Source organism: Lepidochelys olivacea (assembly GCF_965140295.1).
Source record: "Lepidochelys olivacea isolate rLepOli2 genome assembly, chromosome: 6".
Taxonomy (NCBI): domain Eukaryota; kingdom Metazoa; phylum Chordata; order Testudines; family Cheloniidae; genus Lepidochelys; species Lepidochelys olivacea.
In genome coordinates this window covers 8,295,624-8,313,542 of record NC_140416.1, presented here as the reverse complement: position 1 = coordinate 8,313,542, position 17,919 = coordinate 8,295,624, and the positions used below count along the sequence as shown (strand labels likewise).

General features: G+C 50.5%; 2 protein-coding genes across 2 annotated transcripts; both read right to left on the bottom strand.

The window, feature by feature from the left end:
- Positions 1–4,705: 4,705 nt before the first annotated feature.
- Positions 4,706–5,644, bottom strand: LOC311522722 (olfactory receptor 10W1-like; the record flags this gene model as incomplete). The annotated part of the gene is made up of 2 exons (XM_084632210.1): positions 4,706–5,059; positions 5,168–5,644. The coding sequence occupies 2 exons, from the start codon at positions 5,642–5,644 to the stop codon at positions 4,706–4,708; spliced, it is 831 nt and encodes a 276-aa protein (XP_084488336.1).
- A 10,890-nt stretch (positions 5,645–16,534) lies between these two features.
- On the bottom strand, positions 16,535–17,476 carry LOC311521774 (olfactory receptor 10Q1-like; the record flags this gene model as incomplete). Its single annotated transcript, XM_084630351.1, has 1 exon — positions 16,535–17,476. The coding sequence occupies one exon, from the start codon at positions 17,474–17,476 to the stop codon at positions 16,535–16,537; it is 942 nt and encodes a 313-aa protein (XP_084486477.1).
- Positions 17,477–17,919: the final 443 nt, after the last annotated feature.

Here is a 17,919-nt window from a genome sequence, read left to right as displayed (position 1 = left end):
GGAGATTCTCATAGTCTTCATTAGCTTTATTACCACAGGTTGCATGTGTAGCCGTCCATGTGTTTCCTCCTTTTGACACTTCACATCATGGGATCTGAATAGAATTTGTAAATGTGACAATTGTGATTAGCACTAGTAATTGTTCCATCCAGGGCCAGGGAATTTTCATCCTTTTCTCCTTTTTGAATTAACCTGTAATACACACATAACAAAATTTACACGTCCCCTTTCCCAATCCCCTGTTTGTACCTTTTTATTTGCCTGCAGTGGACCCACTCCCGTCCTCCATTCTCTGTACCCAGTAATAGCAGACTGGGCCCTAATTGGTCAAGGACAAGATAGGGGCCCTTCCATTTAGGAGCTGGGAACGGATGGTGTTGACCTGGAATCTTGTACATCACTAGATCTCCCACCATGGGTAGATTACGCTCCCCAGGCAGGTCATACCATGCTTTAACTCGTGCTGCTCCTTGCTCGTCTCGCCAGGCCACCGCCTGCTGTACTTGTTTTACATGGTCAATTAAAATTAAAATCCATTCTTGTGTTAAGCCGTGTGTAGTGACTTCCCCAGGTACTGGGGTAAGTAGATTTTCCCACCGTTCCATAGGCCTTCCCATGAGAGCTTCATAGGGAGAAAATCCTGTGCCCTTTGATTCTCGGGCCCTTATTCTCATTAAGACAAAGGGCAGTAACTGTGACCAGTTTTTCCTCCCATTTCCACTCCCTTTCTTAGCTCACTTTTAATGGTGCAGTTCATGCATTCCACCTGCCCCGCAGCCTGGGGGTGATAAGCAATATGGAACAACTGTGTGATTCCAGTGAGGGCTGATAGCTCCCCTAACTGATCTGACCGAAAAGCAGCTCCTTGGTCTGAGTCAATCACCTTCGGAACCCCACAGCGAGTGAATACCTCATTTACCAGTATTGCAGCAGTTACCCGGGCAGTTTGATACTTTGTGGGGAAAGCTTCCACCCACCGGCTGAAAGCATCCACTACCACCAACATGAATCGGTTTTTCCTGTGATCTGGTGGTAGGGGTCCTGTGTAATCAATTTGTATTCTTTCCCATGGTCCCCTTGGGGCTTGTCTCATTAATTCTCCCCTTAGCACCTTGTGAGGTGGGCTGTGCCTGGCACAGTCCAAACAACGTTCCAGATGTGATTTTAAATCAGCTGCCATTCCTGGCCACCAGCACAACCTTTTTAAAGTTCCCAGTGCCTCCTCAAACCCGGGGTGTCCCCCTGCCAAGCTCCCATGCACCCAGCTTAAGAAAGCTGTCCGACTTCCCTGAGGGCACAACATTACCGGTCCCTCAGTTGTTAAGACACACCAAATCCCTTCCATTAGTTCCACCTTTCGCGCATGCCTGTCTCCAAGTTTCATGATGCCTTCCAGTCCTGGGTCAGATTCCTGCAACTCTCGAATTCGCCCTCCCCGATCTGTATCCATCCCGCTTCTTGTTAACACTGTGACAGGCACACTCTCTTCTGGCTCCCAGGGCCATGGGGGTGCCTCTGTAGCAGCCCGCTTGGCCTCTACATCGGCCAGATTATTCCCTTTGCTTAGGGGTCCTGTTTTCTTGTGTGCCTTTACCTTTACCACATTGATCCGTGTAAAACAGTGACTCAGCTCCTCCACTCGCTTCCACCAGGTAGCATGCTTGATTGTGGAGCCGTCTGTTGCCCTGAAATGATTATCTGCCCACCATCTCAGCATTAATGTGGCACCACGAAATACATAATCTGAATCTACCACCACCCAACATTCTGGCTCAAATTTGGGATCCACTTCATTTAAAGCTGTTAGCAAGGCTGCCAGTTCTGCCTCCTGAGCTGACTTCGCTTCTAGTGAGAAACCAATGGTGCTGACTGACTCATTGCCTCTGATTCCCACAACAGCTAAGCCTGCAGTTTTCTGTCCCCTTTGATACATACAACTTCCATCCAAAAACCATACCAGTGTCCCCTCCTTTACCTGATTGGGGTTAGCCGCCCGAAACACCTGATGTTGGGTTTTACCTGGGCTGGCTTCACATTGGTGTGGGGTGCCAGCCAGATGTAATTCAGCTACCCAGACTATGGGTTCCTTTAACACCTCTGCTTTAATGTTTTCTGCCTGTAGAGCCAGCAACCATTTAGCAGTACGCTGCCCACTCACTTGTCCCTGTAAGATAGTGTGCATGTTTAACAGCCGCAGGGGGTCATGATGAGATCGGACTATGACTTTCTTCATTCCCGGGAGGCATTTGAATTTCCCTGCCCCCCAGTAGGTGCACCAGAGCACCTTTTCACACCATCCACACTTCAATTCCACAGCACTCAAAAGTCGAGAGGCAAAGGCCACAGGTCGGTCCTTTGCTCCATACTCCTGTGTTAATGCACAACCAATGGTAGTGTCTGATACCAAAGGATACAGATAAAAGAATTTCTCCCCATCTGGGGAGGCCAGCACTGGAGCACTGGCCAGGTTTTCCTTTAGCACTCTCACTGCCTCAGTACACTCTTCTGACCACTCCCAAGTTGAGGCTCGGGTTAGGTCAAATAGAGGCTGGGCTATTTCTGCATAATTGGCCACAAAATCCCTGCAAAATCCAGTTAGACCCAGAAAACTTTGCAAGCTTTTAACATCCGTAGGCAGTGGCAGGGACTGGATCAGTTGCACCCATCCCTTATCGATTTCCCTTCCCATCTGAGACACTTCCACTCCTAAGTAGGTCACTCTTGTCTGTCCCATCTGAGCCTTTTTCCCATTGACCTTCAATCCTGCTCTTGCCAAAGCTTGCAGGACCTGCTCGGTTAGTTCCCTGTCTTCTTCCTCTGTCCCTGACATTAGCAACAGGTCGTCTACATATTGTATGCACCTTGCTGAATCCACCCCCTCCAGAGCCTGTCTCATGTATCTGTGAAAAATTGCAGGGGAGTCCCTATATCCCTGGGGTAGGACTGTCCAGCAGAACTGTCTGCCCTCCCATGTGAATGCAGTTTTATACTGACATGAGGTAGCTAGTGGCAGAGACCAAAACCCATTAGCTATGTCCAAAACAGTGAAAATTCGGAATTGGGGTCCAATACGGGCCAACATTTCAGGATACGCTGCCACCACTGAGGCTGGTGAATTGGCCAGAGCATTTAGTGCCCTGTAATCCACAGTGAGACGCCAGGTACCGTTTGGCTTCCTCACGGGCCACACAGCAGCATTACAAGGGGATGCAACTGCCCGAATCAGTCCCCTCTGTTCCAATTCCTCAATAGTTGCCCCCACCTCTGCCAATGCCTCCTGAGGAATGGGATACTGTTTCTGTGGGGGAGGGTCCCCTCCCTCCATCAGTACCTCCATGCTGCCCCTCCCACAATCCAGGTTATCCTTCGCCCACACAGGGATGTGTTCCCACCCAGCCGGGGGTGGTGGGAGGGCATGTGCCGCCTTAATGGTCATAGTGGCTATCCCCATGGGAATGGTAAAGCCCTGACCGTCCTGCGTTTGCCCCAGTAAACACACCCAATTGGCTAAATCCAGTACGAGTCCCAGTTTGTGTAAATCTCCTGCCCCCAACAGATTAAGCATATCATTACAACCCCACATAATCTCCCCTTCCCCCCAGATTCCTTTGATTTGTCCCCGCCTCAGGGTTAACTGTGTCTCCCCTCCCGTTGCCCCTACAATTGTCACAGTCCCTTCTGAGGGTCTCCCCTGCCCCCATGTGGTTAAACTGATGGCTGCTCCAGTGTCTATCAAAAAATCCCTCATGGGTCTCCCTTCGATTGCCCCCTGGAGCGTAGGGCGACCAGACACATCCCGTCCTAAACTGAGAACATGGACAGGACGCCTCCCAGGGCACCCCTAAGTTGCAGCACCCACCTCTGTCCCTCCCACTGGTTCATGAGGGGACCGGGGGTCCTGGCACCGAACGCATTCCTGTCTCCATGCAAAATTGTGTGTCTGGCATTTCAGGCAGTCCCAGTCCCTTGGCCTCCGGGACCACTTTCCCCCTGATCTGGTAAGATCGTGGGTAGTCAATTTAGCCTGCAGTCTCTGGATCTGTTGCTCTATAGCTGCCCGCTCGTCCCTGACTAGCCCCCCAAAGCCACGAACTCTCCCTCTACCTCCTCCTCTCCAGGCTGACCCACTCCTTTCCACCTTGTATTGATCCCCCGCAGTAATAGCATGGACTGGCTCTTCCCCCTGATGCATCTGCCTCCACACATCTGCCTGAATCGCACTAGTTGAGAAAATTTAACTAAAACAGTTTGGCTAAAATCAAACAACATTCAACGCATACAATTAAAATAGAAGAAATTTTCCCTCCCAATTTCCCCTTGCTATAATTAACATTGCCCAGCCTTCCCTGTTGGAGGGTAACAATATCACTAACCTGCTACAAAATGCTTCAGAATTAGGGGAAAGAGCCTGCTTTCTGCTCCTGGCTCAGCTTCTCCCAACTCACACAGAACACATGGCCTTTTGTAAAGCAGCTGCCCTGACTGCTCGCCTTCATGGAGTCTGATCCCAGCAACAGGGAACCTATGGGAACAGACTCAAAACTACCACACCAAACATCCAGCTTCTGAATGTGTAGTACTAAATCTACCTAGTAACAATGACCCAGACACAACTCACTCTTAGCTCCCTCTCCAAGGGCAGCTACTGACTGTGGGAGATCCAAGATGTCATTTCCCATCTTGACCTGTATCCTCTGCAAAGCTGTTAACCTGTGCGTCTCCTGAGGACTTTTGCAATGGCCTCCTTGAGCTCCTTGTTTCTCAGGCTGTATATCAAAGGGTTGAAGATGAAGATGGGACTTCCAAATGTGTATCCCAGTGAGATCAACCGGTCCAGTTCATCCGACCAGCTGCCTTTTGAGTGCAAGTAGACCAGGCGGAGGCAGCCGTACTGCAGCAGCACCACCATGAGGTGGGAGGAGCAGGTGTGGAAGGCATGGCGCCGGCCCTTGGCTGAGTGGAAGCGCAGGATAGTAGTGATAATGTAGACGCAGGAGACACAGATCAGGAGGAAGGGGAGGATAACTATCAGGACACTGGCGATGAACTGGGCAATCTCCTAGGAGTGGGTGTCGGTCTTGGCCAGCTTCAGCACCTGGTTGACAACCCAAAGGAAATGGTTGACCCCATTGGAGTCATAAAAGGGCAGGTGGAAGATCAGCCCCACGATCAGAAGGGAGAGCAGCCCCCGAAGGGCCAGCGAAGTGGCCACCAGCCACAGGCAGAGCCGCCACATCATAATGAGCATGTAGTGCAGTGGGTGGCAGATGGCCACGTACCGGTCATAGGCTATGGCCACCAGCAGGAAGCAATCTGAGCTTCCCAGACCAAGAAAGAAGAACACCTGGGCCCCACAGCCCCCAAAGCTGATTCTCTTCCTGTCCTGCAGGGCATTCACCAGCATCTGTGGGAAGATGGCTGCAGCATAGCCAAGCTCAACAATGGACAGGCCCTCCAGGAAGAAGTACATGGGGGTGTGCAGACAGGCGTCCCCCCGGATCGCCACCAGGATGAGCAGGTTCCTTGTCACAGTGGCTGTGAAGACCAGGCTGATGCTCATGAAGAACAGGGTCTGAAGATCTGGGTGGGTGGGAAAGGCCAGGAATATAAACTCCGTCACCACTGTGCAGTTCCCTGGGGGCATTGGTCCCACTGTCTCATGCTCTGCTGGGAGACAATGAGCGACATCGTGAGATGGATAAGACACCACCCATGGGGCCAGATTCCTCAAGGCACCCAATGCCACTCCTTTACCCCATTGCTTCTCATAACTCTCCTCCCTGCATAAATCCCACAAATCTCCTCCCATCTTGCCTCTTCCAGCCTGGGAGACCTCGCAGGTTCAGAGGACATGTTCTCTCCAATGCAGCTGTTTTAAAAGAGGAAACATGAAGGCTGGTGTCACTGTCTCTCATGAGGCGCACACACACACACACACACACACACACACACACACACACACGGCATCATTTGCGCCTCAGCAACCCCCCCCCAGGCATCATTCGTGCCTCAGCTCAATTCGGGCAGCCTGGGTGACCTTGCTAAATTAGCTACTCACTCGGAGTCCCCTGACCTGGATCTGAATTGAACCTTGGTCTCTCTTTCAAACATTTCAGGAGACTGTGGGCCAGAAATGACTCCCTAAAAATGACTCCTCGGCTTAGAGGATCACACCTGTATTAGCACTGAGGATCTTCTAGCTCCTCTTTTCCTCTGAGCGGCCTTAATTATTCTCTGCTCTTCACAGAGCAGAGGCACCACACTCCTCACAAGGAAGGGAGCAGTTATTGTTACCCCACTCACATAGGTGGAGCTGGGGCCTAGAGAGGTTTCGACCTGTGTTCTCAAAATGGTCTCTGAGTTTGGAGGGGAGGAAGCCAACCCGGGATGTGAGTTACAGCGTCTGCCATGGATGAGAGTCCCTGCGGATACACAGGCAGAGATGGGATGGAAGGGTTGGTCAGCACACAGTGTGAGATGCTGATAAATCGGGAAAGAAGGTACCCATACTAACGGAGCTTTCACTGTACCCAGGAGCCAGTGGGACCCATGGGCCAGCCCCTCAGCTGGAGTCCTTGGCACTATGTTGATTTGGGAGCCATGTGGGGAATTTTTGGTGTCTGGAATGACAGGGTCACAGCCAAAATATTTACAGCTGAGTGTAGGGCAGGCCTGGGGCCCATCGACTCCATTGAAAGTTGCACCCAGGTTTGAAGTTAAATATGTGCAGAGGTGCTGTCCTGAACAGGGACGTTTTGCTGAATGAGGGCCTGTAGCAGTAAAATCTGATTAACTTCAGGCACCATGATACCTGGGAGCTGCTGCATCATGAAGCCATTTGCAGTGCGACAACTGCAAATATCACATGTGCGAACTCCACATAGTAGGAAGTCACCAGAGAAACCCTGCAAAGTCGCTAGATGTCGCTATTTAGGCATTAAAAAAGTGTCAACATTGTCAGTAAACAAACTTCCCACAGAATTCAAAAGAGAATTTATATACACCTGCCCGGGCAAGAGGACACTCCCAGCTGCTGAACAGAAAGCTGCAGCAATGCTGGGTGCTCCCTCTCCGGCTGGATCGTCTTGGCAGCTGAGTTTATGAAGTTATCACTGACTGGCTCTGTTGGTGTCTCTCAGCTGGCAGGGGGCTGGCAGGGGGTTTCTGGCTGTCCTGGCTACACAAGATGATTTCAGGCAAGATAAAAGAGGGCTTGGGGACCTGGTGCAAGGAATCAAACGTCACTTTACAGGGTCATCATTTCCATGGCACCAAATTGCCCAGCCTTTTGCTCTCTTCCTTGCCTTCTTTTTTCTGTGTATCATCTTTCCTTGTCTTTCTTCCCCCTATTTTTAACATTCTTCATTTTTTAAATTTTAATTCCCCCTCTCCTTTATGTAAAGGGCTATTCTCTTTCTCCGGTTTCCCTCTGAATGAATCTCATGGAGAAGCAAAGTCCCTTTGCATCTCACTCCTCTGAATGTTTGCTGTTGCTGGAGTGGTCTAGAAACGTGCAGATCCCTGTTCCATTCCCCCCCCCCCCCCGCCTCCAACCACCTTCCTCTCCAAACAACTAAATCCCAAGCAGACAAAATGCGCACACAGGCTGACGGAGAGAATTGAAGGGAAGTTCAGAGAATTCAGAGTCAACAATTGCAGCAAAGCCCCTAGTGATCCCAGGCATGATTTGGGGGTTTTGCTGGCTGGGAGCTGAGCCCTAGGATCTAGGGGAGCAGTGACCCTCTGGTGGGATTTGATCGGCACAAAGAATAACCTGTTCTATGGCTGGAGAGACCAAACTGCCCCTCTTGGGTGGCATGGAAAGAATTCCACACAAGCTTTTTCTCAAGGCAACATCTGCTCCGGGGGAGGCAGGTTTGCTGCCCAGGACAGCTCAACCCCGCAGGGGCTAGGGGAATCTGGGCTGTGCCCCCAGACAGCAGAGCTCCAAAAGGAGGATTGGAGGGGCAGCCAAATGCCAGGTTAAGAAGTAGGGGGACCCCAGCCCTGCCCCGTGTAGCCAAGACAGCCAGAAACTCCCTGCCAGCCCTCTACCAGCTGAGAGACACCAACAGGGCTGGTCAATGATAACAAAATAAACTCAGCTGCCAAGACGATCCAGCTGGAGAGGGAGCACCCAGCATTGCTGCTGCTTTCTGTTCAGCAGCTGGGAGTATCCTTTTGCCCAGGCACGGTGAGCACAGAAGCCAGTACCAAAGGCAGGTTCTGCAGAATCCCAAGGAATTGCTCTGCTAGACGAGCCAGCTTCCCACTCCTTGGAGAGGGTTTTTGAACAGGTAACATTTCAGTGGGCAAAGGCTCAAAGATCTGTTGACAAATGTTTTTTCCTGCGTCAACCTCACCCAGGGAGTGGTGCCTGTCCTGGTCACTAACAGTTTTTATTAAGCAAAAGATCATGACTTTTCCCCTTAGAGGCAGTTGTATCTTCCCCTCTTCCAGCCTCCCCTCCCCATTAAATCTGGCTTTTCATCCCCTCCCCGCCACCAAGGAATCAAAGCTGAGTCCCAGTTATGTGCTAAGCATTTATTCTGCCACCGGGAGCTCTAGTCAAACCCAGCCTCTCATTCGCAGCCTCTAAGCCCAAGAAACCCTGGAATGCACTTCCTTCTGAGGCCATGCCCAAGTGAGCTTTGACATTGACTTGGTATGTAAAAGAATGCAGTAAGAAGAGCATGGAATGGATTTTATTAATACTATTGAGCTACTTGTGAATGATTTTGTGACTATACAAATTGGCAACTTCTTTCTCTGAATATCACTGTAATTGGCAGTGAAAGTCTCTAGATTTGTCACTTGTCGCTTTGAACTTATTTCCTCGCTAGGGAAACCAAAAAGTCTCTAAATCTAGTGACAAAATCACTAAGTTGGCGGGGGGGGGGGGGAATGGCACATAGCGCATCCCCTGACGTCTAACCATTGACAGCCACGCTGGTGAGGTGTAACTGGATTGCAAACAAAGTGGCAGATAAAGGGCACATTTGTTTATAGGCGAGTTCCTGTGCCTACCTAGGCAGTTTTACACGTTGTATGGCATGGATTGTTGGACCCTGAGCATGCAGATGGATCTGCGGGCATATCTGTGGAACTCTATCCAGAGTCATATTTTAAAATAGCTAAATTGGCAGCAGGATCCCCGATAATAACAATCCCTAGGTCTTTTGTAGCCCTTTTGATCAGGAGATCTCAAAGTGCTCCACAAAGTAGGCCAGTATCATTATCCTTCTCTGTAAGATGGGGAAACTGAGGCACGGAGAAGAAAAATTAATAGCCCCACATCCTTCCACCAATACCCTTTGCCCACTCCCTGCATGGGTTTCCCAGCATTCACCACCTCCTGAGGAGGGAAGGGTGGCAATGGGGAAACAGTGTCTTCAAGCCAGAGGGGATAAATCTGCACAGCAGGACTCTGAAGGTACCTGCCTTATCTAGATGGGTGGCTTCTCCCGAGCGGTCCAGCCTGCACAGATGGGAGTCTCCATTGGATCCCAGCCACCAGAAGGGGACATGGGAGTCAGGGAGACCAGCACAGGGGTCAGATGGCTCAACCTGGAGCTCAGCAAGTAGAGATGGTGAGGAAAACTGGAGCTGCCCAGCAGGGAGGGGTTTTTATCTGCCAGGCGAGACAAAGAGCTCCTCCCCTCTGAGCTGTCAGGAGGAGCTGGGCTGAGAATAGGAGAGGGCTGGAGGGCCTGGCTCCCTGGAGCGTATGGTCTCAGCCCCTGGAGTGAATCCTGTGCCAGGCTCCCCTTGGATGGACTTGTTCTCCCATCTACATTCCATGAGGCTCAGAAGGATGCTAGGGAAGGCCTGCTGTCACTCCAATGTCAATGGGCTGGTTAAAAGGGCCCAGCGGCTGAACTAACCCTGTCTCAGGAGCTGGGGAAAAGGTGCAGTTCATGCTAACGGCTCCCCCCACCACTACCCGGGACATTCCAGCCACATCAGCTAGCACTTTGACTGGAGTTCTTTCAAGAGCCCCAGAGCTCATTCCTCTGATGTGGAACTGAGGCCCCAAAGATGAAAGGTTCCACATCCTCTCACCTCCCTGGACCAGCCCCTCCCCCTCAATCGAGTTTGGTGGATTGTAAAATCTTTGGGGTGTCTTTTTGTTCTGTGTTTGTACAGCACCTAACCCAGGGGGGCCTGCTCTGGGTCTGGGGTTCCTGAGCAACAGCAGAACACAAATAACAATGGAGGTGAGAAACCATGGATCCCGTTCTCCCATACCCGGGGTTATCCAGCCTCAGGCCAGGTTAAAACCAGTGACTTAGAGCTCAAGAGATCCTGCCTCAGTCTCCTGAGCAACCCATTCTCCCTGCCCTAGCCTACATGCAAACCACTGAGCTACAAGTGAAGTAGAAGGACGGAGAAGGTGATGTTACATCTGTGAGGGCATCAGTGCTGAATCCTTTGGAGCCCTGGGGCATTTCCTGTGCAAACCCTTGGAGAGGTCGGGGGTGTATGAAAGAAAGGTGGGAAATTGACCATCCCAGGGCAACCTATTTGGCTTTTCTCTTATGGAATCTCATTGCAGCTTTCCCTGCACCTAGCACCGTGCCCATTTTAATATATCCCTCTGAGTCCCCTGGAAAATGTTCCCTTTGCCACTGGGAAATGATTCAGGTGGCAAAGGGGCTCGTTAGGGAGAGATGACAGGTCTGATCTGAGAGACGCAAACTTGGCAAAATGACAGGTAAGACACGGACTAGGGTTGTGCCCAGCAGAGACAAAGGGACCACCATGAGTGGGAGGGAAGTAACTCCATTAGGTGCAGGGTCAGCTCCCCACACACAGCTCTGATGCTGCACCTCCATTCCCACTGCTAGTACAGTCCCACAACAAGTACACCCACAGCTCCTAGCCTGCAACACTCCTGCCAGTCCACTTCTCCACCCCTCCCAGCTCTACCAGTTCCTCTTGGTCCCTTTTCCCTGTAGCACCTTGTGCTACTTCAGTCCTGTCCCTCACCCACACACGCAGCTCTACCCCATCACCCTCATCCTCTCTATTACAATCTTCCTCCTGATCAATCAGAGTCAGTCATTGAAGATTGACCAGGCTTAATGGTCTGACACACGCCAGGCCGAGTTGTCATTCAGATCTCTTTAGGCCCTACCTTGATGGACCAAGAGTGTGGTTCTAGCTCAGTGGCATTATCTTGACTTGACTGAAAAAGCTCATTAGGAGATAGGTTGACATATGAGAGGTGACTAAAGGCACTTGGCTTGTTTGTTAAGCCTATGTTAAGGACCAGGACATGGGTGGTCTTGCCTAATGGTCAGGGCGGGAGGCTGGCCTAGTGGTTGGAGCAGAGGTGACCAGAGCCCAAATCAGGAGCCATATTACCAAGCCTAGGGAGTGATCTGGAGCCAAGAGCCAGGAATCAGGAGCCCAGGGTTGGAGCCAGAGTATCAGTTGTAGCAGGAATAGGAGTGGAAGCCAGGATCCTGGACCCGTGGGAAGAAAACCAGGAGTGAAACGCAAGACCAGAAACACAGCTGCAGGTGTGGAATGCCACTGAACAGCCAGAGACCCATGGCTGTGGTAGTGTTTAAGAATGTGCCTACTGGAGTCATTGGCCAATGAGAGGGCCAGGTGTGTTCGATGTATCAGCTGAGGGCAATGAGCTGTGTCTGGGCTCAGCTGTGGGTCTCTGACAGCCTAGCAAATCGGCAGCTGAGAGGGGATCTGATTGCTCTCTCTAAATACACCAGGGAGGGAGAAGAGCTGTTTAAGCTAAAGGATAGCATTGGCACAAGAACACATGGAGATGAAACTGGCCTTGAGTTACTTCAGGCTGGAATTTGGAAATCTGTTTCAAACCATCAGAGGAGGGAAATTCTGGAGCAGCCTCCCAGGAAAAGTAGCAGGGACAAACAACCTAACTAGTTTGGAAAAAGGCTAATGTAGTGCCCATCTTTAAAAAAGGGAAGGAGGAGGATCCTGGGAACTAAAGGCCAGTCAGCCTCACCTCAGTCCCTGGAAAAATCATGGAGCAGGTCCTCAAGGAATCAATTCTGAAGCACTTAGAGGAGAGGAAAGTGATCAGGAACAGTCAGCATAGATTCACCAAGGGCAAGTCATGCCTGACTAATCTAATTGCCTTCTATGACGAGATAACTGGCTCTGTGGATGAGGGGAAAGCAGTGGACGTGTTATTCCTTGACTTTAGCAAAGCTTTTGACACGGTCTCCCACAGTATTCTTGCCAGCAAGTTAAAGAAGTATGGGCTGGATGAATGGACTATTAGGATAGAAAGCTGGCTAGATTGTCGGGTTCAACGGGTAGTGATCAATGGCTCCATGTCTAGTTGGCAGCCGGTATCAAGCGGAGTGCCCCAAGGGTCGGTCCTGGGGCCGATTTTGTTCAATATCTTCATTAATGATCTGGAGGATGGTGTGGATTGCACCCTCAGCAAGTTTGCAGATGAAACTAAACTGGGCGGAGAGGTAGATACGCTGGAGGGTAGGGATAGGATACAGAGGGACCTAGACTGATTAGAGGATTGGGCCAAAAGAAATCTGATGAGGATTAACAAGGACAAGTGCAGAGTCCTGCATTTAGGACGGAAGAATCCCATGTACTGCTACAGACTAGGGACTGAATGGCTAGGCAGCAGTTCTGCAGAAAAGGACCTAGGGGTTACAGTGGACGAGAAGCTGGAAAATAGTCAACAGTGTGCCCTTGTTGCCAAGAAGACCAATGACATTTTGGGCTGTATAAGTAGGGGCATTGCCAGCAGATCGAGGGACATAATCGTTCTCCTCTATTTGACATTGGTGAGGCCTCATCTGGAGTGCTGTGTCCAGCTTTGGGCCCCACACTACAAGAAGGGTGTGGAAAAACTGGAAAGCGTCCAGCGGAGGGCAACAAAAATGATTAGGGGACTGGAACACATGAGTTATGAGGAGAGGCTGAGGGAACTGGGATTGTTTAGTCTGCGGAAGAGAAGAATGAGGGGGGATTTGATAGCTGCTTTCAACTACCTGAACGGGGGTTCAAAGAGGATGGATCTAGACTGTTCTCAGTGATAGCAGATGACAGAACGAGGACTAATGGTCTCAAGTTGCAGTGGGGGAGGTTTAGGTTGGATATTAGGAAAAACTTTTTCAATAGGAGGGTGGTGAAACACTGGAATGCATTACCTAGGGAGGTGGTGGAATCTCCTTCCTTAGAAGTTTTTAAGGTCAGGCTTGACAAAGCCCTGGCTGGGATGATTTAGTTGGGGACTGGTCCTGCTTTGAGCAGGGGGTTGGACTAGATGACATCCTGAGGTCCCTTCCAACCCTGATATTCTATGATTCTATGAGTTTTAAGGTAGAGTTTGATACATTTTTGAACGGGCCTATATGATGGAGCTTCCTGTGAGAGCAGGGGACAGGACTCAAAGACCCAAGATTCAGTCCTATGTTCCTATTTGATGGCTAGCTCCCTTCTAGGCTATGAAATGGCCAGCTAACATGGCTGCACACGGCAGCCCGTGTGCTAAGGGAACTCCTTTAAGCTAGCAGAGTGGAAAAGCACATTTTTTGCCCATGAAGAGAAGGACCTAGCAGCTCGGACCGGTCTGCAGGCAGCATTACTTTGACTACATTCCCTGCTTTTCTTACCTGTGTGGTTTGGGTTTTGCTGTTGTTGTAACATTACTGTTTCTTTAAAGTGTAGAGGGGACACCATGATGGAGCATTTTCTCCAGGGAGATTTTCCAGCAGCTGCATCTGGGGTACAGAAGTTTCACACTGATATATTCATAGATCATATGGCCAGAATTCAAACTGGAACAGGTGCAGGGAAGGGCTACCAGGATGAGCAGGGTAGTGGAGAGCCTATTTTATGAGAGGAGACCAAAAGATTCATAGATTAAGTGACCATAAGAGACCATTGTGATCATCTAATCTGACCTTCTGCATATCACAGACCAGAGAACTTCCTTGACTTAATTCCTGGTTGGGCAAGCAAAGAAAAACATTCAATCTTGATTTAAAAATTGCCAGTGATGGAAAATCCACCACAACCCTTGGTTCATTATCCTTACTTAGAATCATAGAGTATCAGGGTTGGACGAGACCTCCAGAGGTTGTCTAGTCCAACCCCTTGCTCAAAGCAGGACTAACACTTAAAATGTTGCACCATATTTCCAGTCTGAATTTGTCTAGCTTCAGCTTCCAGCCACTGGACTTTTGGCAGCTAGATTGAAAAGCCCATTGGCAAATATTTGTTGCCCACATAAATGCTTATTAACCAATGTTCTGGAAGGCAGCCACAACTTTAACTGCCCTCCACAAAGTTTTCTGTAAATGAATAGTGTCTCCACAGGACAGACTGGGCAATATTGGTATTATTTCAGGTGAATGAGGTGCCTGCCTCTGTGTGTCTGTTTGTGAAGGGATATTTGTTATGGAGTAGACTGCCCAGCATCCCAGGATTTCTTGGCTCCCGCCTCTGGGGCAGCGCTTCCAGGCTTTTCCTTCAGCTGGGGAGATCACTGTCAACCCAGAACAAAACATTTTGATATTTCTGAATCAACATTTTCGGTACTTTTTGTTGTGTGAAAAGTTTTTGTGTTCACATTTCATCCCAATTTAGGACAAAAACAATGATCAAAATATTGGACTCTCCCACAGGATGGAAATTCCAATTTTTTGACCCCCAGCTCATTATTCTTAATTATTAGCCACTAACTTTGGGTGCTTCCATGGCTGGTGCCCAACTTAAAAAGGGCTTTTCAGTGAAGCTGAGCACCCGTAATGCCAGTCAGTGTCCCTGGGAGTTGTGGATGCTCAGCACCTCTGAAAATCAACCCAATACCACTCAGATTGGGCACCCAGACATGTAGAGATCCAATATTAGTTGCCACTTTTAACAACCCAGACACCTTAATCATAGGTTTTAGTAACACATGATGCCAGAGAAAGGAGAATCATTTGTCATATATTTTATTAACCAGGGTGCCACGTAACCAATAATTTTTTCTCCAGGGTGAAGCAATTCCCTGGCATCGCTATCCGGAGCTGACTCTAAGAGGATTCTTGGCCTGCCCCTTCTTTATTTCCCCCTTCCCACACAACCAGTCCAGTAAGAGACAACAAGAACAGGAAAATCAATGATCACTTGGTTCTGGTGTATTGTGACCCTTCACCCAGGTGTTGTCAGCAGCAAAAAGGTCTGGGTAAAATATCTCAGGGTTCCCCTTAAAATCAACAAACACACCAGCTCAAGCACCCACAAGAAACCTGGGAAAACCCTTCCCTGTGAGCCCTTAACAGGCAACACTTCCCCTCTCACGAGCCATGAGTCTGTGTATAGAAACAAGGAAATGTTATTAAGTGGGAAAGGAACACAGCATTGATTTGGGAAAACACAACAAATCAACTGTATATTTACGTGAATAGTAAGTAAAACATAATATCATGGGCAGTAGTCCTTTGCCTCAGTTTTCCCAGAGGCCAGTGTGCCTGTCTGATGGACAAATGTCCCTTTCACGCACCCCTTTCTTCCCTTCCCCCCCAGTCCATGGTTAGCATAGTCCAGCCCAGAGTGCAGTCAGACAGGTCCATCCCAAGCCCCCGGGGGTGGGGGCGTGGTGCTTGATTTCTATGAAGAAATGATTTGCCTCTGCCTCTCTATCATGTACCCTCTTCTAGCTGCAATGCTAGCTTTGTGTCACCTCACACCACACCATCACTTGTAGCCTCAATGCCAGATCTGCAGCCTGAAGTGCCAAACACAGCTATTGCTGTTATATCTCTAGTGGTACTGAATAAGGGCATCTTGCCTCAGAGGACTATCTGTCAGCACAATGGTAGATTCATATTCTCAGGATCCTAACCCACACCCCTTCCCCCATTCACAGAAGAAGTTAAAGAGCTAAGATGAGGCTTGGGCATAATCCTTGCATGTTTGTTTGCATGCATACATGCATTTGCTCAACAAACCAAACGAAAACACCAATTGTAGCCCCACTTCCATTACCCAGACGTGCCAGATGGAGATTTTGGTTAGTACACACTAAGTACAGTCCCATTGTCTTTTTGCCACACAGAAAGGATGAAAACATTTCATATCCTTATCCCCCAAAGGTAATTGTTCACATTGGAAGGGCAGCTAACAAACATGCGAACGAGGTCAGGCATTGTGCCTTTTCCTCCAGTTCACCAAGAGATGGCGGCAGAGAGCTCCTTCCCTATAGCAGCCACAGGCTGACGGCTCGTTTTCACCTTGATCCTCTGATTTCTCTTGGCCTCCACAGGTTTACACTTCATGCACTGCAGCAACTAGGGCTGCATTTCAGAGCCCGTGTACGTTCCACTCCCAAATCGGGCATCCCTGCCTCCTTCCTGCCTGTGGCATGGAAATAGGTGGCTTCTGCTGCATGGAGCGACCAGGCCTAAGAGTGGAACCTGGATTGGAACTCCACATTGCAGAGGGGCAGGGGAGGCAGGAATGGGGCTGACAGGCATAGCCTGGGTCTGGGAGGCAGGGACTGGTTGCAGAGACGTGGCCCTCTGGCCCCTCACCGAGGCTGGGATGCCAGTGCCCGCCTCATGGCTCTGCTCAGGGCCTGCTTGATGTCCTTGTTCCTCAGGCTGTAGATGAGGGGGTTGAGCAGTGGTGTGACAAAGGTGTAGATCAGAGCGATCTGTCGGTCCTCCTCCTCTGTTGAGTCGGCCTTGGGGCGCAGGTAGACCAGGCCGCAGCAGCCGTATTGCAGCAGCGCCACCGTCAGGTGGGAGGAACAGGTGCGGAAGGCGCGGCGCCGGCCCTCGGCCGAGCGGATGCGCAGCACGGCAGCTGTGATGAGGGCGTAGGAGAGGCAGATGAGGAGGAAGGGGACGGCCAGCACAGCCACGCCCACGCTGAACAGCGCAGTCTGGTGGAGGCGCGTGTCGCCGCAGGCTAGACGCAGCACGGGTGGCACATCGCACAGGAAGTGGTTGATCCGGAGACCGCAGAAGGGCAGGGCAAAGACCAGGGCTGTCAGCCCCAGTGAGAGAAGCCCCCCGAGGCACAGTGAGGCAACCACCAGCCACCGGCAGAGCTGTCGTGTCACGATGAGGGCGTAGCGCAGCGGGTGCCGGATGGCCACGTACCGGTCGTAGGCCATGACTGCCAGCAGGAAGCAGTCAGCGCTGCCGAGTGCCACAAAGAAGAACATTTGGGCCCCGCAGCTGGCCACGGTGATGGTGGCGTGGGCATCCCAGACACTGACCAGCGTCTGGGGCACTACTGCAGTGGTGTAGCACACCTCCAGCCCTGAGAGGCTGCCCAGAAAGAAGTACATGGGGGAGTGGAGGGTGTGGTCGGTGCAGACCACCCAGAGAATGCAGGCGTTGCTGATGATGATGGTCAGGTAGAGCAGAAGGAAGAGCACGAAGAGGAGCTGCTGTGTCGTAGACACAGACGAAAAGGGGTGGAAGACAAACTCGGTGGCGAAAGACTGGTTGGTGTGGCCCATGTGCCCCAGATTCACCTCACCTGCTGGGAAACCACAGAACCAAGAGTTACACAAGGGGATGTATGTCTCACTGCATCTCCTGGCTCTCACTGTGCACCACACTCAGACTCCTCATGCTTAGGCACTGCGTTTAGGGTACTCTGCAACAGTGCACCTGGATACAGCACCTTGCTGGGAGCCTGCAGCCCTAGGCCCTCATCCCTACGTTACTGTATGAGCCCAGTGGCATCATCTCAGCTCATAGGGCAACTTTAGACTTTCACAGCTAAGAGTTTCAAAAGCAACTGTTGGTTTTGGGACCCAAATGGATGTCTCTTAAAGGAGCCTGTTTTTTAGAGGGTGGAGCCAGATCCTCAAAGGCACCCAACTTCCATTGATTTCAATGGGAATGAGGGCTGAATACCTTTGAGGATCTGGGCCTGAGTACTCAGGACTTTATTAAA